This window comes from Anopheles moucheti, chromosome 3 (assembly GCF_943734755.1).
Source record: "Anopheles moucheti chromosome 3, idAnoMoucSN_F20_07, whole genome shotgun sequence".
Taxonomy (NCBI): domain Eukaryota; kingdom Metazoa; phylum Arthropoda; class Insecta; order Diptera; family Culicidae; genus Anopheles; species Anopheles moucheti.
Window position 1 is genome coordinate 85,665,094 of NC_069141.1, and position 27,079 is coordinate 85,692,172.

Sequence of the window (27,079 nt, forward strand, 5' to 3'; positions counted from 1 at the left end):
ACACCCCATTCGGAAGAGTTTAATTTATCATCTCGCATATAATGCCATTTGACAGAACGCTGGCCTTAAAATTTATTTATGGAGCCATTTCGTTCACTTCTTCTACTTTCGCAGTGACCTAGAAGAGCGCTGTCGGTGACGCTTAATAAACCCGTCTTCACGCTGTCCCGATCGAAAGAGGGAATCTCGTCGGTTAATCTTTTGACCGTGTGCCAGTATGTCAACAACGCGCTAAGTGGCTCATTTACAGTGTTTTAATACTTTCAGTCAATAACAGCGCGCAACCACCCCCCTGCAAAGGCACTCGTTTCGCGTGAAATATCGACATTTGCTCTGTTGGCAGCTTATTTCGATCGTTTGGCCAATAGTTTTGCAACAAGTTTGTGAGGGATGAACGGATTATTGTCCGTCTCGGAATGCGCGATGCGACAGCGTTCGAAATTAATTCGATGCTAGTACGAAAAAATCATTCGTGGCACACATGTTCTCACTAACCGCTTCAGACACAACTTTTCATTAATTTTTGAAAAAAAACAACGGAAAATGGATGATTAATTAGCAAGACATAGATAAAGTGCAGTCCGTTTGTGGACATTAAACAGTTTCTGGTATCCTGATCATGGCACCGTTCAGCATCACGAAGAGGTGAAGAACCATTGCATACTTTAAGGCGTGTATGTTGTTTATGTGTGTAAAAACATTCAAACATTTGTTTTCCAGCACACTCGGGGAGGGAGTTTTCAGTGTGTTTTCTCGGTATTAAAATAATTCGCAACAGCACATAATCTACATAATTTGACTGCTTGTGGATGTGCGAGTGAACGGCTGCCCTCTACTCACCCTTTGAATGGGAACGATTCTTTCCACCGGCTGGTGCGGGTGCTGCTGTGGTGGAAAGCTCGTTTGCTGATAAGCCGGCTGCTGATGCTGCTGCTGCTGATGTTGAGGGTTCGTTTGGTGGTAGAATTGTTGCGGCTGGAACTGCTGCTGCTGCTGTTGCTGCTGCGGCGGGATTTGCTGACCTACCGCGTGTTGTTTCTGCTGTGATGGATGTACCTCGTACTCAGGGCCCTCGGCTGGTGGAGGCCAAGCAACGCGCTTCAAACCTACCCGGGATCCAAGTGGGAAAACGGCCGCACCAAGAGCAATGGAAAGAAAGAAAACACACACAAAAAAAGATTGTAGAATTGTAGTACGTGTGAGCGTAGTTATTCTTCGGCCGACGGCCGACAGCCGGCCAGGGCGTGGGTGGAGTATAAAATAATTAAATTGCTACAGCGATTCATCTCGAGTCGCATTCTTTGCTTTCTGCACATTTCTTCCCAGCACCCCGCCTGAAATGTCGGTGTCTATGTCAGTTAGCGATGGTGTATGTTTTATATTTCTCATTCCCACCTCCCAGGGAACCCGGGACGACTCCCGGTGCAATCCATCTCATCCCGTTCGCTCAATGCCCACAGCTTTGATATATCTCAGTGAAAAACTGTACCTTTCGCACTGGGCTCGGAAGAGTGAAGTCGAAGGTGGGATGGCAAAAATCCGAGAATTATCTGGCGGACACTTGCCAGCTAGTTCAGCCGCACTAATACTTTACCGTGGCATGCTTGCCCGAAGCTTGCCAGAGCGATCCGTTGTGGGGGGGAAAAAGGGTGTACAAAATCCCCTTATGCCGTTTGCAACCCAAGCGCCAACCCACAAATGCGTCCTACTTCACTGGAAGATAAATGGGATTTGAGTGAAAGACTTTTCATCTGATATGCTAGGCGCTACTACACTGGTGCGCTGCTTTTCTTTCAGCAGCGTTATCTTTTTGTTGTAGGTTGCTTTTTTTTATTTGATGAGCCCAACACTAAATTGCCCACCGAACCGCGACTTTATCCCGTTCGCCCCACCCGAGAAGGGCATTTCGTGCGGGAGGTTTTGTTCCCTTTTGAAGGGATACAAATATCATCTTAAACCATCAAACCTTAAAGTCAGAGCAGCCCGAGAGCTCGATCCGAGTGTAAGTGAAGCGCACTTCTCAACAATCTAGTCGGGTATTTGATAAAAAGATATATTCACATGGGATCAAATCGCTCCAGATCAGCCAGTCTGTCCCGCCGGAGACTTATCGCGCAGGAGTGAATGAGTGTGGTGGGGAGTTTTTTTTATGTCATTTTGCTCGCGAATTACCACAACGTTCGCTGCTGTTGACGTTTGTGTAAAGTGCATGCCGAGCAAACTCGTTCGTGGAATTTGAAGTTTGGTAGCCTTTTGTGTTTGCGGTAGCGAACGAACACGGTGGCCGGTAGGTGCGAAGCCGGGTGATGCCTAGACATGAAGTCTACTTCATGTCTCTCCAGCGAGATGGTTCATGAGATTTTAATTAAAACAGACACTTTCTATAACAAGTTTTTCAAAAACTTAATTTGCTGTATGAAGAGTTGCGTCTCCGCTTTGAAGTTTCCGTTTGTGTCGGTATCCTTTTGTTGCGCCCGTGAGCCTTCATTCGTGCGATAAGATCATTCGTGGCCAGTGCAAAATAAGACAGTTTGTGAGTGTGTTCGTGTTTTTTCCGTGTGTTTGGTGTGTTTGGTTCAGTCTACGTTTGGGCGCTGTGAGCACCACTCGTGTGAGCTTCGAACTGGATAGCCAAAGGAAAGTTTTTCTTGTGCAAGTCGCGCACTTTCGATGGAGTTTCTGGCTTATAGTGAGGGTTCAGTTTTGAAACATGAACTGGTTTTTTATTCGTCTGTTAGAACATGATGATTTATCATATCCTTCTTATTTGGGGAAAAAAGTATGCCAAAAACCAGAGTGTATTGGCCCCAAGTAACAATATATTCTCGCCTTTCTATTGTTGTGCGTTGGAAGACAAAAAGTGTCGGTCATTCCTCCTGTATTAAACATCTTCATCGCTTCAGTCTCAAAACCTCCAGTGGAAGTAAATTTTCAATGAAACCGAATTAATTAAATGATTTTAAATCTTGTGCTAATGACCTTCCCCTTTTTGCCCTGCGTTCACATTCTGCGTCATCGTTACTTCGTCCGCATCATTGGATTATGATTTCTGCCCACCAGCGATTTATCGTGGCAATTAATCGTTCATTTGCTGATCCAGTGGCATAGAGCAGCGACAGCTAGAAGCCGTGGGCTCAAGTTTGGCAAATTTAATGACGCTGATGATGATAATCAACGATAATCGGTTCCCGAGCATTGTGGCAGTGTGTGTGGCAGGAAGTTGTGTTAAGGAAGGAGCATGAGCTTGTTTCTGATATTTTTTCGTGCCAACATTGAAGGTTCGTAAGTTATAAGATCCAGAGCAAATTCTGGGAACCTGACGTAGATTGATCAGCAACGATGATGGAGACGCATGGTGTTTCACACTGTTTGTTACAACGATGATGGAGGCGCATGGTGCTTCACACTGTTTGTTACAATTTTTTATTTACTTTCTGCAAACTGGTCACCAGAATACTGATTTAAAGGGTTCTATGAATGTTTCTGATTCCAAACCATTTGTTTGTTTTTAATTTGTAATTTTATTAAAGCTCAGCTTGAAATTTAATTTAGTAATTTATTTTGATGATAATATTTGTATGCCAAACGACTAGTTACAAATTGTAAAATGTTTAAAAAAATCCCGAAAACTACATAGCGATATCTCTGGGAGACAAAACATAGCAGAGCAAGAACTGCAATTGTTTAAAAAAAATCTAAACAAAATTTGCAAATCCACCATGACCTCATTTTGGTGGCCTAGCACAGCGAAACCAAACGCTTGGCTTAGTGAATGCCATGCCACTGCATCCAAAAATATGGTTCTCCCGGCTAATACCTTTCTACTTAGTACCAGCGGGAGTTATGACCGCATTCCAAAGAGGTTACTCCTATAACGGCCCGTAGGCAGATCTACGGTTTTATTTTAGAAACGAGCTTCTACCAATCCGGTCAATGTTCGGCTGCATGCCATGCTCATGCATTTTGGGAACATCTTGTGCGTACGTGTGTTTGTGTGTCTGTTTGAATTGTGAAGGAAGTTTTGTTTCACTGTTCATTTTCCTTTCTCTCCGGATGGAAAGGCGATGATGATGAAGGTAGAAATTATAAGTGACGCTGAATTTTCGTTTAGCCAATCAACCATGCTATTTTTAAATTCCCATTTCTCCATAAGAACACAGTCCATCACCCAATTTAAAAACTATGTGATGATTCACACCTTCCATTGCCGACGATGGATGGCTGTAATTGAGAACGCGCTTGTTCGAACGTCTGGTTTCTTTCTCAGTTCAACGGATCCACAGTCACACTAGCCACCTTTTGAGTACGATTCTCTGATTGATTGCACCGAAATAAAGCACTGACAAGCTTGAGGCGATTATTAATTAAAACGTAATTAATGTTTAAGATAACTGAAGGTTGATCTTGAACCTGGTAAATGTGAAAGGAATCATCAAATTAATGATTCATCTCAACCATTTGCACAACTTCCACTTTCAATAGCACTATTTCCAAACAAAAAAGGGACTTCAAAGTCACAAACCTTTGTGCTCGCTTTTTTATACCCAAAAACCACACTCACTAAACTCTTTTAAGTGCAAACAAATTCAAGAAAACTATGCGCTAGCAACTACTGCTGTACCGAAAATTGCACCACGCACAACGAACCGTTTCGCACCGATCTTTGTTTAAGAATCGCCCGCTCTCGAACGCTTGAAACTTCGCGACAAACTGAACAACCGGCACGCTTGGATCGACCACGGCTGGTACTTGCTACTGCTACCTGTTACCACTATACGGTTGCTATCCTTGAGTCACATGGATGATCTTCTACCGCGCGCGATCGTACACTAGCGACGCCGCGTTTTCTTCTCGCGGTAGTGTTTGTGTGATGTCTGCTCTTCATACAGGTAGCGTGAAACAACACGGGGGACCAACACCTCCACTGCGTAATGGAAACGACAAGCAAAATAGCATAAGTCACCGTCACGATGGCTGTCAGAAATGAAACTTCTTTTTTTGGGCACTCTTCACTTTTTTCCATATCTCGCTCTCTCTCTCTCTCTCTCTCTCTCTCTCTCTCTCTTTCTCTCTCTCTCTCTCTCTGTCTCTCTCTCTCTCTCTCTCTCTGTCTGTATAACTCTTTGTTTCTCTTTTCAGCATAGAAAAAAATCTGTAAATGAGTCAGACGAGTTGAAAAGACGAGAATGATCATGACGTTGAAGCGGAACGAATGGCGTTCCTGTTGTTTGAGGAAAGGTTGAGGCGAATTTTTCGGCACCGATGATTTGCTGTGGATGATGCGCAAATATAATATAAGTTCGTCATCACCATCAACGGCACAACAAAGAAATGGGTGGGATGATTAACTCCATCCAAAAATGTGTCGTTTTATACGATCTGTTTCATCTTTGTAGACTACCTTTGTACACAAAGAACACATTTTAGTAACATTGAACATACTCTAAAATGTCCTTGGAACTCTTTGTTCAGTTGATCTTCAACATCAATGTCCTTCGTTTCATTTGGTTTTGTAGTGACGATTTTTTTTGGATCATGTCCTCTATTCTAGCGCAAATGAGCAATTAGGATTTTTTTATTTTGTTGTCGCATCATCAACAACCAACCTTGACGCGCACGATGTGACCATGATGGCAATCCGCAGCATGGATGACCAATTTCAAGATGTGTCTTTTATACAGTTTAATCATCGCCTTATTTAAACGTCGTTGACCTACCGGGCGGAGAGAACTGCTCGATGGGCAGGTGAAAAATATAAATAAATCCATCCACGTAACGTATTCTTAGGTACGGTGAGCAACACTGCTCATGCCGATGTGTGTATGTGTGGCGTTAAATTGTTTATTGGAGGATGAAAAATTGTGAACCATACATTCGTTCACCTTCGAGCGAGCAAGAAACGGTTCGGTTCGGTGCACCGGTTTGTGTCCATGATAGATCCCTCTATCGTTCCACCATGCTGCACGTGGCTGGGATAAAGTGGCTGTGCTGGGATTGGATGAATATGACACCCATGTTCGACACTTTCGTTGTGATTTGACCGATAGTCTGTCAGCCAACCGCAGCACGGCAAAGGTAAAGATCAATTTCTTTACATTTTGTTCGAAGTTTAGCAAAACTATAGTTTCTGTATTATCACATAATTTATACAGCTTGCTTTAATGTAGTAAAGGAATATTTAAAATATTTTATATATACTATTTATCTATGTCATGTGGTGTAAAACAAATTCTTCCAACTCCACAGTAGTGTGTATCCTTCCGAGTAAACAACTTGCTATCGGCCAATGTTTCACATGGCTGCACTATCTGCTTTCCGTCCCGTAGCAACATGGCATGCATTATACGCCATCCATAGTTCCGTTACGCTCACGAGCCAGTTATTTGGAGGCATCTTTTAAACGTTCAAGCTAGTGGGTAGAAAAGTCAAAGAAGCATCGAAAATAAAGAGAAAATATATGGCATAAAAAAAAAATCTTATGAAGCAAAACGAAAAGAAACCCCACGGACGGTTTGCTTCGTGGCAGACGCATTGCCATAAATGCAAAAAGCGCTGCCAAGTGGAATGCGATGCGATGCTGTCAGTTTGTTGAGAGTTTGGGACGAAAATACTGTGCGGGATGGTTGAAAGAAGGAACACTAGAAAAAAACCCCTTCCCAGACTGACGTAAAATTTTGTGAGTGCTAGGTGGGAGCGCAAAACTCCGAGCTGGTGCAGACGCAGAATGCACATACATATGTAGAATATGCGTTCTCCCACCAGTGCGGAGGGTGGCGCACGTGTTGCATATTTTTCGTACGCCATGTAGTACCGATGGCGGCAGCCTGCCAGACAGTTAGTCGGTAGAATTTGGTACAGTGCGGAAAATGTCACTCGCTGTACCGGCACACACTACGGTGGTACGGCGCAAGACTCTGCTTGCCGTCTGCCACCGTAAACACGATCCAATTTGATGCTCGCTGCATAGAATTGGTTGTGGCGAATGAAGCATAAGCGTAAATTCCTTTAGGAACTACGATGCACATTTGTGAAGCGTGACACCGTGTCGGCACTCGGGGTTTTGCAATTGCCCCGATGAAGCAAGAAACGCAACTGTACAAACACTGACACATTTCCCCGTTTGGCACTTTCGTGGTTCCTTGCGGAGGTGGAGGATTTCACGTGGAGAACGACTTAAGATCATTAGAAAATGGTTTGGAAATTGGCACTGAAGCCGAAAAGCTTTCCATCGGAAGGAGATTGTTGTTTGTTTTAAATGGATCGTTTCCAATGGCATTGCAATGGTAATTGTCTTCCGGATCGGCTGGATAAGTTCAATTCATAACAAGCCGTTTCTGTTTGCCGTCAAAACAGTGTTAGATGTTATTGAAGGAATGTTGCAGAAATAAACAAAAAAATTCATACCGTTTTTTGTAGAGCTTTTATTATTTTCGAATTCACTACATAATTCAGCTCAAAATGCTCTACCACAATAACGTAGATAAATGTAAAAAGGACCCGTTTTGAAAACCAAAAGCATGCCAGCATGTTCATTTTTGCACCACGGATGTAATGTTAGACCGGACAGCTGTTCGTGTGTCAATTTCTTCATGCTGCAAACCGATGCATATGATAAGAAAATATGACACATTCATGGCGCAAATCTCAGCTGACACGTATTAGCCGTACAGAGCGTTGGGCACGGTTTTAAAATGTGGCGTAAAAAGAAATATTCCTTCCGAGCGCTTGCGGGCACATTTGCTTCATCGTTTGCATCGGGGTTGTCTTCAATATGCGCACTCCACGTGGTAAAACGAAGTACCTTTTTAAGGTTAGCATTTTCTTTTTCAGCAGTAACAGAAGAATCTCGATCGTATCGTTGGGTGGAGTTGAGGACGTAAAAAAAGGACAGTACTGCACCACTTCAAAGTCCTTCCACTACGTTCGGGGAGAGTTGGGAAGACATGGTTCAGCGAAAATGCTTTCCAGTTGCTACCACCTGCCATGTGGAACAATGGGGATGGAAGGAATGGTACAAAAAAAAAACAGTGCTTAAGATGCAACTGCTGCAATGCTGTGGATTGCTGGATCGAATGATACCGAATCGGTACGTGACGGGTTGACAAAATCTTGTACTTAACCGATAAAGCTATTTTTGTCGTGTTTTTGTAAGATTCTTTCGCTAGTCACGAAGATGGGTTTTTATTACAGCTTTCGATCTATTCGTAACTGATGTTTAAGAGATGTTGTTGGAAATAAATGCTTTCTTTAAAAGCCTGCAAGGTACCGAAAGACTGTATGTTACAATAGGAAGAATATTTGATTTTTAATTAAAGCTTCACAACATAGTTCGTCCTATGCAGTCAATGAAGTCGTGTCAGTAAATTTTCCCCTAAACACCCCATGTTTATGCATGTCAGAGCATCCCCACTGGTATGGTAAAGCAAATAGTAGTCATCCCACGGAAAATGCACGTTCCCCCCGTTGTGAATCGGGCACTGACTGGTGAAAAATGCAGCTCTAGCATTCCCGTCAAGACGAAGTCATAAATATGCTCCTACGGCGCGTATAGCTCAGCCGCTCCATGTGCCACGAAGTTGGCAGAAGCCATTTATGGTGCATGGGATGAATTATCCCAATGCTTTTCTACTGCACCTGAATGAGTGTGCTTGAAAAGGGCAAATTTCAAAGTAAAGTGCACTGCTAGAGAGATACAGTGGGACCTGAACGTGTGCACATTTGCAAGGGAAAGGTGCAAGCATTTCAGCATTCCATGCGCGTTTCTCGCAGCGGTTTTCCTTACACAGCGCGCCTGGCTGGATGTGCATCGCATGCCACTGCATACTTTCAGGCGGCATCAACAGTGCTGTGCACCGTCGGTGAGAATTTGCAAACCCCGAACCGCCCGAAAGCTCCCACCGGACCAACCCCCAATGAATTTATCGATGCTAATGAATGTTTGCGCTCGCTACTCGCTTTAACGTAGGAAAGATGTTCATTTTTATTTTGGGATTATTTCTGCCCCGTGGGTGGCACACTGTACACCTTACGGTCCCGTACGCCCACGGGGTTTCAACCTCATTGTTGGTTAATACGGGCTCTCATTACGGTAGAACCGGACGGGTAAATGAGTTCGGCAGTATGGAAGCAGCATAAATGGGTACATGCAACGTGTAACATGATGCCTAGCGATGAATGTGTGGAATGGTTGTAATCGCTTCATTGTGCGCGGTGTGCGCTTGGCAATAGAGGGTTGCGGATCGTCCCAGCGAGACTTTTCACCGCGGTTTTTTGCATTTTAATTACCCGTTAAAGGTTTCATAAATTGTGGAGATTCATCATGTAGGTATATGCATGCCTTTACCTTTGATAAAGCTTATCTTTTGTGCAGTGGTCAGTGGAATCACAGGCAATCAGGCAACAAAATCAGCGGCTGTTAAATTCGTCGACGAAAAGTCATTTTCAACAGCTGCATTTCAAGGACAAAATCAAAAATTGAATGTAATTTTTAGTCACTCCTGTGTGTAAGGTCCCTAAGTCTATTAGAAATTGAATGGCAGTCTAGTGGAGCACAAGAGTAAAATGATAGGAAGAAAGATTTCAGCTATTTGACATTATATCAGTAGTGACATTATATTACTTAGAGTCTATGAAAATTATTTTATCGTTTAAACAAACAGAACAAACAGAAACAAGGAAAGAATTGAGAAATATTCATTTTTTAATAAAATAGACAGGAACTCCAATACGATGTGAAAAGGAGAACTGACAAATTTCTGTAGGAAATCTTTTGGAGGCAAGCACAACCAAGTAATGTAACCACAGAAAAAGGAACCAAGATACAGCCTCTCAAAAAATATTAAAGTAAAGCAAGAAAGCAGACAGTAAATAAAAGGAAAATAACAATTAGTTCGATCATGATGCAAAAAACCAAAATAGATTTCTTGCTGCAAGAGATACTCTTTCTACAATACAGTAAAACTTTCAGAAAGGTAATCATTTTTTTACTCACTCAGTTCTGTGATTTATTGCTGTGTGTTCCAGCTGTCATTACAAATCAGTACATAATTAACACTGCATGTAATTAACTTCCCGTTTATGAACACACTATCAGGTAGCAGGCATTACTGGGCATAACTGGGCAATAGCCGGGAGGTGTTTTATTGCGGGTGGGTGTAATTGTATTATTTAATAACCGTTTCTTTCGGCACGGTTTTAGTGGCTCGGTTCACTTAAAGGGGAGAAACGAAAGTTCCAACCATTGACCACAGAAATCTAGTCTCATGACCGTAACGCAGGACCCATTGACCCTGAAAACTGATTGACGGTTGATCAATCTCGGACCCCCGTGTTGGTTATGTTCATACAGAGTCAAATCAGCGTGCCGTGCCGTTCTCGCCCGTTATGCTTAGGAAACAAAGCGGAATGGTAATAATTCATGCGTCGAGTTTTTGTACCGTCCGTGTATCGTTGAGCGTTGAGTGAGTGAGTGAGCGAGAAAAAAATAATGAGGAAATTGAGGTATGAACTAATGCTTATCTTAATAGTACCCACAGTAAACAAACATTTGGTCACTGCAATAGGTCCAATGTAGGACAAATGGTACGCAGTGCCAATCGATTTTATCTATTAGTTAAGTGTAATTGGAAGCAATATACTGTGGTCTCGTTACAAAACAGGCCATTTAATGGGCGAAGTGTGTGGCGAGTGTTAGTGATTTGTCTGCATGAATACTTCTCTCTTCTGGTGAATCACGGTCTCTTGCTTACCTGCAAATAAAAAATGGAAAAATAATTCGTTAGCTTTCTGCCGTACTTTAAACTTATTAAAGTCGATAAAAAAGTGCACCATCAATTACTGCGGTGAACTTGAAATGTTTATTGATTCATTGTGTACCGGCAGGCTAAACGGTGGCAAACACGGAAACAAACCATTGGGTTGCAATTGAGGCAGCATGATGTTGTGACCACGATGGTTGTCGTCGTTAGGTAAGCAACATAGCTGTTGCCATAGGTTGGCTACAACAGGGAGAAATGAGAACCGTCCCGCATTCAGGTAGTAAACTTGATGTTTTTACCTTTAAGCACAACACAACTGGGTAACAAAAAAAAAACCCACCATTACATTCTCGTTTTAGAAATGTTGAAGAATGGCTCCCGTGGTCCAAGTAGCAGTAGCCCAGTGGTAAACGCTTACCGCGAATTTTACAACCCACGGTGTGCCACGCATACCCCGTACGCTCGTATGATGATTTATAGCGAAAGGAAAAGCAAAATTACCATCATTAATTTGATGGTCGTTTCCAATAAGCTAGGTAGCTTTTTGTTCTGATGTGGTTGTTGTTGATGTTACAGGAACTGCCCGAGCTATTGCCAGCCCATTAGCTAAGCTCGTTTGTTTTTCGTGGTACCACTAATGTGTGTGTGTGTGTGTGATGAAAAGCCACACCATGTGAGAACCCCGGGAACGATGTAAAAATGCTTCGTTTCTTTGGGTTTTCCACACACGTCTCATGTGTGTCTGTGTGTGTGCACCCTGTTTTGTTTGCACTTATTCCGTACATTAGAAGACGTGGAAAAAAGGAAGTAAATCGCTTGCCAATCGTTGCCCTCGCACCGATGTTCACATATTTGTTCCTCGCAAAGTTGGGCAAATAGCATAAACAGCGGTGCGATTTGTGTATTTGTGAAGCGCGATGCAGTTCAGGTCCGGTTGTGCAAGGACCGGCCGTGCTGTCGTCGTTGTGTGACATGTAATGGAAGGGACCCGGCATCCAGGGTGGATGCATGAAGGAAACCCGCTTGGCCGCGGTATGATTGTTTGTGGAAATTATTAATCACACGAATGCCACGGTCACTGCACAATGCTAAAAGCCAATGAAACAATCGAGTGAAGGCAAGGGTCTTACTGAGAAGAACACGCGACACGCGGGAAAGTACTTGGTACTTGGGGGGGTTGTCCGAAGACGCCGCCTGTGCGGAGATGGGCTGAGTTTGATTGGTTGTTTGTACTTGACTCGGTCGGTTGATTTTGCCTGCCTCGTGCACCGTCCCGTGCACTAGCGTTTGGCTGGCCGCATCGATTTCCACGGCGTTCACCACCACCAACACAAGCAGAAGCCCGACCAAGAATGGTGAAATCGGGACTACGCTGTTGCGTGGCATGCTCCGCAGGATGACGAGGATGATGTGAAGTTTTTGCAGTTCCCAGAAACCACGAGCGAGTCTGTTGGAGGGAGCTCGCCTCTCAGCGAACGCACAAATCCAATAATAAGCTTTTCCAGCGGCTCGTGAACTGATAATTTGGAGCGATGTTGCTGTGTTTCTGCCCGTCTCGGGTGTCTGATGTTGGCCTCTTCCTCACTTCCCTCGCCCCTAGCCCCGTCCTTTTCTCTACGGGGAGGATAATGAGTGAAACGAACTCGCTGGAGTGGAGCGAAACGATGAAAAGTTAGATCGAATTAGGTAGGGAACAGTTTTCGGGAAGGTGGTTGACTCTTGTTCGAAATTAATTTATATCATTACCTCGTCTCGGTTTTGCCGAGTTAGTACTTTCGAGAGGACACACTTCGTCCGGGTGGACCGAACTTGTTTGTTGTTGCCGTTGGTCCGAGCAGAAGCAACCCAACTTTGACTCGACTGGTGAACTGTGAAGCATCAGTGTTGAGCTAAAGGCAATTAAACAACCATTGATTGTTTTATTTTTATGGTTGATGTTGAGTGAATTCCCCTTCACAAATTAACTGCATTAAGTGCGGTCGATCTGCGAGTAGATACGACGCTTTTAATCGCATCAAACGCAAAAGAAATCAATCTCAGGCGGATTTTTTGACATTCACGCTAGAGGGCGCTGAAGTGCGCTTCCTGTGGGAAGGTGTTAAAGTACGCTCAAATGATAATAAAATATGACAATCTGTGAACGATTTGTGTGCGGTTTCTGGCACTGAAGGCGTATTTCGCTGCTGTTGACGTAAGGGAAAATTGGTTCGTGGGTTGAATGGAACGACAATTTACGATCCCACTAGTGGAATTCGAACGGTTCGCATGGCGCGATGGTCAAAGACGCGCCGGATAAAACTCGCCGCACACACCCGGCACAATCATAAATATTCCTACTTTGCTTCACACTACCGGATGTTCTTTTTGGTTCAAAGTTTTCTTTGCTGTTGCGGTTGTTTTCGTGTTTCCCTTCGTGTGCTGTGGGTGTGTATGGGTTTGCGTCGGCTGCAGCAAAGGGATATGAAATGTTCTCAGTTTTTGAAGTGTTTCACACTCTAGCTGGTGTTTGTTGGTGTTCAATGTTCTCAGATTTACTTTCAAGCTGTAATAACTTTTTTTTTGCCTCCGTAGACCGGAACCAGTGCTGGAACCAACCGAAGACGAGAGTTTCTTTTTCCAACACCCTTTCTACTGGATGTGGTCAAATAAACAAAAGTGCATTTTCCACTTCCACACGGATTGGGTTTCACTTTTTTGCTCGCACCAGTATACTTTGCCAATATCATTGACATAGTAGATTGTAGTTTTCCAGTGCAGACTTCCGTGGCGCAAGAGGTGGAAGTGTTGAACCATGGTGATAAGAGTACTTAGAGCATTCTCGGTGGTTGTCTTGTTTCGTTGGCCGCGTTCGATGCATGCCGGGTGGGGATACACTTAGCTGTCGCTTTATTTTCAATATCAAGGCAGGTCGGTTCTATCCCGGGCACACATTTTGTCCATTGTCAATATGTTCCCCTCTTATGATGCTACTCCGCACTTAGCACACGGAGAACAATGCGGACCAAACTTCTTGTTCGCTTCTCGTGGGACCACCGCGTGGTAGGAAATGGTTTTTGATTTATAAAAAATAGCTGGCTACGTTCCTTCCCACATGGAGTTTCTTTGAGGAGTTTTACACGGGCTGTTAGTTTCTCGGACGTGTGGAAAAGTAGATATATTGCGGCGTAAAATTGAGAACTCTCCACTTTAAGTAGCTGGCACATTTGGGAAATAATTTTACTAGAAGCAAAACTGAAAATAAAACTACGAATCACTAGTATTATCGCATGAGAGAAGACTTCTTTTCGTGCCTTCGTAATGGCAAGCAATCCGCTGAGGAGAGGCTAGAGCTTCTGTAGAGCATCGAGATAGAGCAGCTCGTAAAAGTAGCATCTTCGGTAATGGTTTCTGGTTGCTGCTGGGTAGATCTCTCTGTCCGTGGTATCACGACCGATCACGATTTCCGTGCATCATTTTCCAGGTAATAAATAGCACAACATGAAAATATTATTTCCGCCTTTATGGGGCGCCGGACAGACGGTCTGTCTGCCTGTTTGCGTGAGTTCGCTTCATCAGTTTTATGGCTGTGTTGATATTTTTACTGAGATCTGGTGGAGCATAAAAGCTGCCCAACATCAATCCGATGGATGCTCCATTAGGGCGGAAGACTTTATGCTTTGAATGAAACTACGAGGAAATGTTAAGAAACTGTAAGAAAACTGCTGCACAAAACGTGTTTTAGTAAAGTAAAATAGAAAAGATACGTCATTAACAGTTAGTCGTGACGAATCGTTTGTTAATTGTTTGTAGTGTAATGTACGAGCTTTCTTCTACTGCTCCAACCAATTCGATCGTCTCCTCATCGGCTTTATGTGTTGATGATTTCAACTATAGCGATGCAATTTAGTGGTAGTGACTTTCATAATGATGCACGATAAAACATATTGATGACACCATAAAATTGATTTAACATCATACATTCCGTTACACTGATTGCCCGAATCTTTTGATTGGCTTCTTTGGTCATATCTTTTTCGAAGAACTGATGATCTTATTTTGATATTGTGCTTGTTGGGTTTGTGATTTGTTGTGTTTAGTCACTATACTGACAAGCTTTCTACGTTTGAAATTTATTTGATTGGGAAATGATTCATATTTTAATTTGATGATTTGTGTAATGCTTTTAAACTTCTTTAAGATCATGAACATACCATTAATTTGTTATTTTGTACTTAGTTCGAGGATTTTTTTTTATTTAGTCGTTATCTTGCTATTAAACCGAGTCTTACAAACAATCCTCGTCAAATCAGACTTCTTATTTTTAAATTTATTATTAAAAATAATTTGAAAATTAATAGAAAATCAAGATCTTTTCCTAAGGATTAAAATTGGTGAGATTTTTCTACAGTGGTTTGCTGATCATAAATACAAAGAAAAACTCGTACACTGTTCATAACATAGGGTTATAAATAATTGCACCATTTCCGGAAAATAATGTGTTTATTTGTCAACAGAAAAACTCTAACACCAATCCATTGCACAATCCGCACAAACAGATTCGTGGTTCAAAGGGCAAAGGGAGAAACAACAACAAAACAGGAATTGTGTGTCGATGGGTTTTTTTAACTTCATTTTACACACATCAGTATATCAACACCGAGTGGTGGTGACAGTGCCAAAACAAATGTTGAATTATGCACGTTGCGGAAACGGAAAGTACAATCGATATGGTTTCTTATTGGAAAAGTTTATGCGTGAGTTTTTTGTTTCAATGCTTCAATGTTCCATGTTCCGGGAACGAACGAAACGAAGTGCATCGAAGAAGAAAACAAAATGTTTCCATGCTCTAACAAAAGAGGTTTTACCGTGGCTCCTTTTTTATTTCTCTGTGACATTTCTTCACTGTGATAAAATTAGTCAAGATATTTGCATTATGATGGTTTTTCCCAAGCTACATCATTCTTAGCAAGCAGCAATCTGTTATTATAAATCATTTGAAATTGAGTTTGGAAATATGGCTGTGGCCAACATGAGTGGTATTCAGGGATTTCTCTTCAACATGCCTTAAACGAAACCTTAAGCATTTGCATGAGTGTGGGGTTAGTTTTAGCAAAACCACTCTTTATCATTTTTACCAATCTCCAGCCCCTACAAAACCCATCTGGATACTACCTCGAACGATTAACTGTTAATAGATGATTCTATCTCATGGGAGGTTGTGGATATCAGGTGTAAATTGTGTGTGAATTGCTTTGCTTATCGATCAAATCGTTATGCAAAATGAGCAAAACATAGTTTCGTATCTTTGATGCTCCGAGGAGATAAATGACCATAGTGGAATTCTGAAATGTTACAGTTCATAGGAACGTGCTCTTCTCAATACCAAATATATTCTGATAGCAATGACTGTTATACAATTAGAGAGTATTGTAACTTTCGTTTTTAAACTAGAAATAAAACACTTTACAGCAAACTGTGAAATATTCCGCGTCAACAAGTAATACTCAATCAATAACGAATGCATTGAAACACTCGTAGTTTGCTTGCATCAGTACAATCTACCACCACAAGCCTTACCGTTCCCATGAATAAGTGAACGCAGAGAGATTTAAAAGTTCATCTTATGAGACAGAAAAAATGAAAGCATCCACACAAAAATCATTACGCTTCACGCTTCGGGTCACGATTCACTCGGAACTCGGTTCGATGGTATACAAAGTCCAACGCTCGGTCGAAAAGGGCGTGTAGTTTTTGTTTCGCCATTACTTCCGCACTCCCACTCACAGACACGTTTGTTTCGAAGCTCCACATGTGGTTTTGTAGCCAATTCCGCTTGGCAGTGGAAACTATAAATAAATGGAGCCTAGCTGTTTTTTGCTCTCAGCTTCGTTGCTCCGGATTGAGTTCCTGAACAGCGAACGCTGAGAACTGGGCCGGATGCACGAATGTAATACAAATATTGTGCTATCGCGTATTATGCATGAAACATGATCGAGAGAGAAAAAAAAACAAAGCTATAGTCGAACCGGTGACCAGCGGGAAAAGAGGATGAACCCGTCCAGTGTAAAACCATGCAGAACCACTGCAAGCGTTAAGTGCTATCCAGTAACCCCGTTCGGTTCGGTTCGATGTATAGATAAAAAGTCAGTGTGAAGGTGCAATTGGTAGAAAAACAATCTCCAAGAGGCGAACAACATGAAGCATTATGATGCTGTAATGTATAAATGAAAGCAGGAAGGAGGGTTTAACATGGTGCAGCACGGCAAGCTTAAAAAGTCTGCTGCAACAAAATGGTGCTGTATCAACCAAACCACGGTTGTCCGGCGGTGAAAATCACGCAGCTGGAAAAAATATGACCAGCGATGGTAGAACACTGCACGCGGGTGTCACGAAGCAGAGTGCAAAAGGTGCTTTGGCGTGAATCAGAGAATCAACCGTGTGTAATGTTGTGTTGTGTATGTAATTTTTTGTTGCACAAATGCATTCTCTCTCATTCCACTCAGGGAGCGCGTTAATTCTGGGCGTAACTGTTGCACTACCCATTTCGCTCTATCCTCTTCTAGCGATAGCGAAATTAACAGATGGAATAATAAGGTTTTACTGACTTTCGGATGGATGAGCAATCAAATGGAATACCGTCGCTGGCAGCGTTTCTCGGAATCGGTTCATAATGCAAAACGGAAATTCATTATATGAAAGGAAGCGAATGCATACCCCGGGAAAGTGAATGATTTGCATGGAAAAGTAAATGAAATTATTGCTTTATAAGGCTTCCACATGATACGAATCTATTTACAGACACTGGGTGATATGGCCAGTGCGAAAATGGCTATCTTTTTTTAATGAATTCGTTTTAATTTTGCTGGTATTTTTTGATAAATAAAATTTTTCCTGTTCATTGCTTGTCAGTATTATTTTCGTAATAAACTGTTAAAACAGGAGTTGGAAAATGCAATAAATGATGTTCTGATGAAACGATTCGAAAGTCGAAATAAATTAATGTATGAAAATAAAAACAATTTGTGCTAAAAACTATCCAACAAAGTTGTTTATTGCACTTTTACTACACAACTTTTAACACAAGGAGATTTGCATTGCTATATAATATAATGATCAAAATCTTTACATTTTGACACATAAATCAAAACAATTTGTAAAATAGTTTGCCAGCGAAGCGACGCAACTGTACCCAGCAATTGTGTCACACGCCTGTCCGTACACGTGAGAGAGCTGCAGCGTGCGATAAATTTTTCCGCTAACCACCCACATTACGCAGAACGTAATCGGATATTATCACAACGGCACATTGACACACTGTTGTCGGACTAGTTGCCTGTCGGGTGCATCGGTGCAACAGCAGGAGGACACACACAGGGTTGGGGTGGGGTGCCATGGACTTAACACAGGCAATCAAAAGACTGCAACAATTGCAATCGTGTCGAACAGCGTACGACAAATCCACCAACCATAATCAGTGGTACGTACCTTCGCCGGTTGCTACGCTGGTCAGTGTTGGCGAACGGGCAGCCGGTTCACATTGCTGTCGACTTTGCTGATCCGGAGCGTCCTGTCCGAGGGGATAGCGAACGTGGCTGGAGTCGTAGAAATGTAACACCTGATTCATTTGCACAATCTTATCTACATTGTCACCAGGCCGACAGTCCACCGTTGACGATGGGCCGGCAGTTGCCGTGGGATCAACACACGGTGAACAATAATTGTGACAAGCGTCCATTTTCCAATCGAGCGCAGGCGTCTTCGGTGCAGTTGCGGCAACAGTGTGCAAAGTGCTTACATTTCCGTCACTCTTCGTGCGCTCGCATTCCGTCTCGGAGTTGTAATTTTTTGCTGATTGGTTCTCGATGGAGGCGCCCGGTACTTGAGCGCAACGGTGAATAGCAATCGCGTGCTCGTTAGCGACAGCAGCAGCAGCAGCAGTATCCGTTTCCTCCGGTACGGTGGGAAGCGGTTTGATTGAGGGCTGCAACGATGGCAGCATCGGTACGGGCGAGATGGCACGCATGTCTGCCAAAGCGAACCGGGGATCAATCATAAACAGCCCGTGCTGCTGATAGACGTCCAGCGGGTTCCAGTTGAAGATGGCCACGTTGGTAAATAGGTCTTCCTGCTGGGTGCGCTGGTTGCTGCAATCATCCCCGGGCAGTGGAACGGGACCACTGCTAAAGTCACCCGGTTGATTGCTGTTCGCGTCATTGTTTGCCAATTTTTCGTCCCCTTCGATGGAGGCGCCCGGTCCTTCATCAGCGCCTCGGTCGCTGGGGTACCTATTGGGCGACTTATCGTTCCGGACGTTTCGCCCGTCCACGTCTTGCGCGTGCACCTCATAGCCGGAGGCTAATAAATTAATTAAATTATCATCATTTATCTCCGCTCGCTGTGCCGGGCCACGATTCTCGGGTGGCAGCTTTGTGACAGTGTCTTCTACCGCGTTTGCATCATCGATCGATTCTTTCGCCTCGAGGTAGTGCTTCTGTTCTAGCAGCTGCTTCGAGAAGGTCAGCAAATCGTCCAGTATGCGTTCGATCACGGGCACATTCTCCACCAGCTGGCCGAGCGTCGTTCTCGTGGCCGTGTCTTCGCTGCCGCCAGCGCGCGATTCGGTCGCGTCCTTCGATGCGTTTGCTTTCAGCGTGTGGTTAAGCTGCTGAAAAATGTCCTCAATTTCTTCACCACGCGTTCGCCGTTTGAAGGGTACATCGGTATGGGGCGATTGTTTGCGGTTGTCTGCGGTCAGCTCATTTTCCGATGGTGGCGGGCTTATATTTCCATTTTCGAACCGTGCCCAACGGGTGTAGCCTTCGGGGTGAAGTTGGGGTGACTGGGAGCGTTCGACGCGGGGCGAAGCTGTGTGCACAACGAGGTCAGCCAGAAAAATGCAAAATTCAAACAAAGAAGGCCATGAAATGTGATAGCGGGAAAATGCACACGCGGTCAGGTTGCACAAACAGAATCAAATGTTGACTGACGTCTGGCAATGATTACTCAATTAATGTCGATGAAAGTGATAGAGTTGAAAGGGTCTTTCTTGTCGTTGTATTGTTGTGTTGTTGGTAGTTTTTTTTCCTCAATCCATTGTTGTCGAGAGGTGCTTTGGGTGGGTGCTATTGTAAGCACCTTTCAATATTTTGATTATCTAACATGCTGTATCTCTCATCGGTGCTCAGTGCGGTTAGACGGTTTTTGATGTTGAAGTCAGATTGTATGTGTTTTCTTTTTTTGCTGCTGTGACAAAATTCCATCGGAACCGTCGTCTGAAGGTTGGTTTTATATTTAGCTTTCAATTTCCCTTTTGGCTCGCCGGAGTAAGGAGCGGGAAATATGTTGTCGTTTCGTGTTGGATCTTGTGTTGTCGCACTGGTCAACCGGTCAGCACATGAACAACGTCGACGGGATCGAAATTCCAAAACCAAAATCCCGAGTGGGTTTACCGCTGACATAACATACCCACACACACACACACAGTCACGGACGCACACTTCACACAGACATAAACATATATATATAGAACACATCTACAGGAAGCTGCTCATCCGGGGCTTTCCGTTTCAGCGGGCAAACCATAATGCAATTCGGTTGCCCCGAGGTTGAAATGGAAGCACCCGCAAAAGGTGAAGTGTTTTGTTGGAAGTTTATGTCTCGTGTTCCATCGTCACTGTTCCATCCGTCGTCCGGTGTCGTCCGATGGTGAAAAAGGTGACGCTGATGACATTTCGAGGATGGGGGCCATGTTTTGGAAATGGAAAATGTAATGGTCCCGAAGGAATTTTCTTCTGCCTCCCGAATCGAATGGCCGAACGAGTTCTTCCCGTGTACGTGGAGCGTGTTTTGCGGGCTTCATTTCGTCATCCGTAAAATGTACACAATTTCGAATTTCATGCTCGAGCATACACGTATGAAGCGCTGGAACATTATTCTTCTCGCCTGTGTAACGGGGGTACGATGCGTGTGTGTGTGTGAGTAGGTGTGAGTGTGCATGGCAAAACCCAATTCCAGGCCAGTGAAGATGAGTCGATGAAAGCGTAATGCTCTCCGGGCGCTAGCTTACGCACCAATTTTCCATTTATCGTCCTCGGGTCTGCTATTTTCCACCTCATTCGCTTCACCTGGTCGCGCTGGTCGCGGGCCTGTTGATAATGTCGACTGGCGCAAACGCTCACCGGCGCCGATGTACGTCGGGTCGGTGATCTTGGGCTCCTCGGCAACCGTTGCCCAACGCGGACGTTCATCAGTGGCAGCTGCTGTCAGCATCGCACCGGTCCCAACGGGGGGTTTTCGCGCCCCCAGTTTATCGCTCAATAATTCAAATCGTCCGAATTCCAGCGACCGTTCATCGAACGGGCCAAAAATAAACTCACCATCGGTGAAACTAATCATGCGCGGTTGTACCGGCTTGTCTTCGGTGCTGGTGCCGCGTTCCGGTCTATTTTCGGCACCGTAACGGCGACACTCCTGCGACGAACGGTCGGGGTCGATTGATTTGTCCTGCGGTGTTTGGGTGTCGTATTTATTCGGTTCTTCGTCGAAATTGCGCACTCTGTTTGCTTTGACGTCCGGTGTTTTATCATCCGTGAAATTTGTTTTAAAATAATCAACATCAACGTTACTGCTTTGGTGCAGTGTCGGTTCGGTCGGTGTGCATGGCACAGCATGGGCCCCAGGTAAGTGGTAAACATTCCGGAACGATCGACTCGCTTCTGTCCGATGCGTTCTTTCATCGTCCGGTGCGGTGCAGCTGTCTGGATCCATCTGGGTTTGGGGATGCTTTAAACCGTTGACATCATTATCACCACCGGTAAGGTCAACCGTTGCTGGGTACCCGTCACGAGCAGGACTTAGTTTCGGTGGAGAGCAAATTGGCGGATTGGCAGCCCTGTACGGTGGATGTGTTGCGGTAAATGTTGCTACCAGGTTAACCGGAGATAGTTGCGCTTCGGGACGGTTGACTCGGTCTGCAATGGTGCAATTATTTTAATCTCTAATCTCGAGCACGGAAGATGTTGTGACGCGGTCGGTAAATTTAATGGAGAGAAAACGAAGAGGCAGAACCATGACGGAGGATGAATGATGTTCAGAAAATTCAATCATTGAACAATGCTACCGTAACAATTCTTGCTAAAACCATTTCATTACATTATTTGCTACAAATCAATCGAAAGCTTTACTATGAATTGATCGAACGAAGTGCATCAAGCGATACTGAGAATGCAGTTCGAAGTATGATGATATATCTCAGCTGTGATTCGAATAGTGAATAACTGGTAGGAGTAGAACATATTGCAAACTGTAATGAGCTTTTGAAAGCGTAACAGAATGACTTTTTTAAAGCACTGTAGCTGAACCTGCTTAACGAATATTTACTTTTTTTTGTTCTTTGCAAGACTTTCTCTATGCGAAAATATCAGTATTCTGTATTATTAAACCTTTTTTATCAGTTACGCTCCCCGTACAAATCTCCTTGCAAAAGTACATTTAAAATTATCGACAGTAAATTAATGCGTCATCGGTCTACTTATAATGAACGGTGTTATCAATTTTAATTGTTCAAAGGGTAAATAATTTTATAAGTAACAGCTGTAATTCTCCCGAAAGGAAACATAAAAAAACATGTTATTATCTTCTCTATAAATGAAGCACCATGATTAATCTTCCCCGGGCTTAAGCACACTTTTATCTCGGTTCCAATAGAGGATGCTGCATTTCCACCACTTCATCACGATCATACGCACTTCAGCACTCATCAACACTTCGACACACAACTCGCCGTGGCACAAAATTCAATTGATGTGCGGCCCCGGTAATCGAGCTGGTCATAAAATGCATTCCTTGATTGTTATTTCAAACAATTCAGCGGTACTTTTTTAATTTCCACACCCACCAGTCCGTTGCGGTGTGTTTCCGGTACGAAAGCTTAACAGGAGGCAGACCCAGTAATAAACATCACCACAAAAACAAGGGACATCAATGAGAAAAAAAAGAAGGAGGGAACCAGTAAGCGCAGGACGTACGAGTCACGCGTGTCCTTTAATTGCTTTATGCTGCAAACGGTCATCCACCGTACTGATTTTGTTTGTACGTGTTTCATTCATCGCGCCGTGGAAGTGTGGCATGGTTGTGTTTGTGTTGTTGTTTTTATTTTATTTGCCATTCGTGAAGCTTTATTGGAATGAATCACGGGCACAATCAACAGTGGACGCATTTTTAATTCACGCTCGCACGTTTATTATCCGCCACTAATTCCATTCCGGGTCAAATTTGTTCGCTGTTATTTGATACGGTTTTGATTGATGCGATAAACAAGGGCAAAGGGTTTCATTCCTGTGCAATCAGCAATGAGAAAATATTGGTTGAGTTAAATATTTGCCGAAAACAACACTTTGGCGTGGTAGAAAGTTTAGTAAAATACAAAAAAGTTTTTATTTATTTTAATTATTTTTTGCAATTTGCAAATACTTTCTATCGATTTCTAGAATTAATGTCTGTATTAATAAGATGGATATATTTTTAAACTGCTGAATGTTTATTTTATGTTTTGGACAGTTCAATCTATGTTTTACGTTGTTTGTCTATGGTCACAAACTTCTAATTGTACCATTTTGTAACGTATTCGTATCAAATTCTACCAAGTCAATGCCAGAAGTTCAGCGTCTTGAAAATTTTTAAGTGACTGAACGCACTCTTCGTTACGAACGTCAAAATCAACACTGTTGAATTTTCCTGAAGCTGTGTTCCATTCCCGGAACTGCGTATCCCTTAAGAAATGTCCACCTCGAACCTACACAAGAATACCCTCTCAATCCAATTTACAACCTCTGGTTATCAAATCAACCTCATCAACCCAATTGTTTCATAAGTTTAAAGCACTTCTTTCTTGCTTCCCACCACCCCGACTCCCCGAGTTCCCAGCTCCCAACATCCACGCACAAATCATCCACCCAAAACCACTTATTGATGGCGGCGCGATATTGGTTTGCAGATCAAAATAATCTTTCACATTCCCTAATCATTCCCTCCAGAAAATGGTTCTGCCTTCGCGTCGATCGCCGAAAAACGCATTACCGCGCTACCGAGAACTGGAAAGATAATTACCACTTGTGGAATAATCCCTTCCGGTGTCATCGCTGCTATCGGGAACACCCTTGCCGCTATTCGATTCCGAACCGCGCACAGTCGTGCGGTACACAGTCATTCCGCAGGAAGGCTCACCATCGTCTTCGATCGCATCGCCACCGGGACAATCGCACGGGTACGGTGGTGGTGGTGGAAATTCGAAAATCTCATTAATTTTTACGCTCGAACCGGAACTTCCCGAGCGTGCCCGTGGTCGCCATGGGATCGTCGGTTCCACCGGGTAGGGCGGAAGCGGTGGCGACGGTGTCACATAGCGGGGGCGCGGTACGCCAACCGGAAGTGGCCCATTGTCGGCGGGCGAAGCTTCACGGCGATAATGACTCCGAACGCTTTTATTATCATAATTACAGTCTGCCCGTACTGCTGCCTGCTGGTGCCTCTGGTCGGTGCGCCTTTGAAGGTTATCATTAGCGTTCTGGTGGTGGTCCGCTGGTGTAGCGTTGTTGTCACCGTACGTAACATGTGTCTCCCGGCCCGGGGAACGGTCACTTCCTGTGCCGGTCGGTGGATCATCATCATGGGCGCTGTGGTCGGTGATTTGGTGGTAGGCACTGGCATGCCCGACGGTACTGACATCGACGGTGCGACTTGGTGACATTCGCTGACAGACGGGATCCCTTGGAGATGTCCGTTGCTGGTGATAAATTTGATTTGAATTTAAATTAATCCAATTGCGATTTGGCTGATTTGATACATTTAATGCTGACGAATGCGACTGGCGTCGGTTTTCGGTGATCCGACGCTTGTCCACCGGCTGCGGTGTCGGTGATCCATTGCGTGGTACCAGCATCGCGTCGTTGCCACCCGTGTCTGTAATTAGTTTTTCATTGTAATTATGAAACTCGTCCAGCGAGGCAAACCGGTGACTGGTGCAGTTGACGTTACTGTCAAATTTGTGGTTCGCTCGTTCGATTTCTACACCAGCGGCCAACAGTGGAAAGTTGGGAATGGATTCGCCATCCCCGGGCTCGGATGGCGGCGTCCGGTTAGCAGCGACCGGGAACTGGTCGCACGATGAGCCAACTGTTGAAGGGTGGCGCGAGTGTTTGTCGAAGTAATTAGTGGTCAGCTGATCGGCCCCGATAGTCACCGATGTTGGCGGGATTGTCGCACTGACGGGACACGTCACCGTCGGTGAGTTGTGGCCACCGGTGCAACTTTGTTTCGGTGGTGGTTGCGGGCACCGGTCGGTCGGTGTGCCGGACAGCGCTTCCCGGTGTCTATCAATATTTAAATTCCTGCCCGTATTTGAATTTAAATTGAATTCGTGATACGCCTCGACCGCATCGACATCCTCGTGCGGGCTCATGTGAAGCGTTCCGTCCGGATCGATTGCCTCGATGCAGCTAACGTCGGTCACGGTCGGATGGCGTTGAAGCGTACCGCTGCGTGGCGTCGTCCGTCCGGTGGAGGGTTTTAGCTTTAACGGTGGTTTAGATTCGACACCGTCTTGCCGTAAGCTAGCTGCCTGACCCTGGACGGATTTGCTTCGCTCGGGCACATGCAGCTGCGCCGCTCCACCGCAAGACGGCGTTGCGCTTCTCCGTCCGTGCGCAGGTGAGCGGGATCCATCGGGATGCTGTCCGGTGGTAATTGGTGTGTCTTGGAACAAGCGAAGCATTGCTTCCAGCTCTCCGCGCGCTATCTTATCCATTGGCAGATAGTACCGTCTCGGCGGTGGCTCGGGTGGATGCACTTCCTGTCGAGCCTGATAATCACCGGTCGGAGCGGTGAGTGAAGATGTTACGCCAGGACCGCCACACACCGACACACAATTGCTGTCCGGCCAATCTACCGGCGGAGTTGCAGGACGCTGCGACACGGTACATCCTTCCGGGTAGTCATCATCACGCAAAGTCCTACCATTATCGGACCCGGCGGATGTGTTCCACGGATCGTTCCCGGTTGCACTCGGTGCATCGTTTCCGTAAACATGATTATCATTTTTATCTCCATCCCGCCCCACCGAATGATGGCTGACCTGCAGTGGGGTGGACTGAGGCCGTTGGCCCCAATCCGTCAGGACGACATTCTCCTTATCGAAGAGCGTACGAAGTGGCTCAATCTTGTGCTGCCGGCGGATGCGCTCGTCAAAGTGAATGCTATCGTGGCTACCGTATCGCCGGCTGTCGATGGCAAACTCACTCCGAGAGCCTGCCGTCCCTGCCGGGGATGGATCACGCTGGTGCGGTTCGTCGATGGACGGTGATGGTGGTGGCCAAACGTTGTCGCACGACCGGTGCCGGCGCTGAAGCGGACGGCGATTAATCTTGAGAACGGTTTCACGGTCGATACAGGTCGCTGCCGACGAGGAGACGCCGGTCGATCGGGTCGGTTGCCGGGAGCGGCTTTGACGTCCAAAGCCAACTGTTTGGTGACGTTGCAGTGATCGAGAATAGATAAGAGCGATAATATGTAACATGTAATTAATCAACAGTTTCACCCATTTGGAAGGAACGTTGCACACTACCGAGCGAAACACATACCGTTGCGGCCTGATGTACACTGACGCATTATGCACACACGAAAAAACTCACACGTACAAACACACGAAACACTTGTCATCACACACGACGATGGTAAATTACTGTACAAATTATTAGCTTCTTTGCCTCACTAATGGTGACAAATAGCAAATATAAACAAAACGAGACATCCATTCCCATACGCTTGTTTAGCGAATTAGAACGTTTGCCTTCCACAGAATTGCGTAGAACTCAAACCACTCTTGTGGAAAGCATGAAATGATTCGTTGAGTAATTCCATTTTAAGCTCAATTTACCCCGGCAACCGGCAATGGGAGAAAGCTTTTCGAATGAAAGTTATGTGAAATTGTTCAGAAAATGCCTTCCAATGGGCAATTAATGATCGTTTCCCGCTGCTCCATTACCGTACCAGTTTGCCCGCTGGGATTTGTATAAAACTTTGCGATAAAAATCTCCTCCACCATTTTCGGCCTTCCCATTAGCGGTTCTTTGCCTACGTGGCGTTATGTTAGCGCACAAAACAGTGAACATTCGAGTGAGCATTCGTTGAGTCCTTTTTTTATCTCTGCGCTGCCTGCGCTGGCAGTTGTTTGTGACGCCTTCTCGATTATCTGCGCATCAACGCCCCAACGCCGTGTGTGTGTGGCAATGGGCGAGGAACGTTCGCCACGCTAGTATCCCGTAATTAATCCCCAAGCTGGGAAGAGG

The 27,079-nt window shown here is 44.6% G+C and overlaps 1 protein-coding gene across 4 annotated transcripts in view; it reads right to left on the reverse strand.

Moving 5' to 3' along the window:
- The window catches only part of LOC128301868 (putative mediator of RNA polymerase II transcription subunit 12), an 89,340-nt gene that overhangs the window by 36,801 nt on the left and 25,460 nt on the right, over positions 1-27,079 (reverse strand). For all 4 annotated transcript variants that reach the window (XM_053038524.1, XM_053038523.1, XM_053038522.1 and 1 more), the window contains one exon: positions 841-1,106. In XM_053038524.1, the coding sequence (XP_052894484.1) occupies positions 841-1,106 (266 nt within the window). The remainder of the gene's footprint in view (positions 1-840; positions 1,107-27,079) is intronic.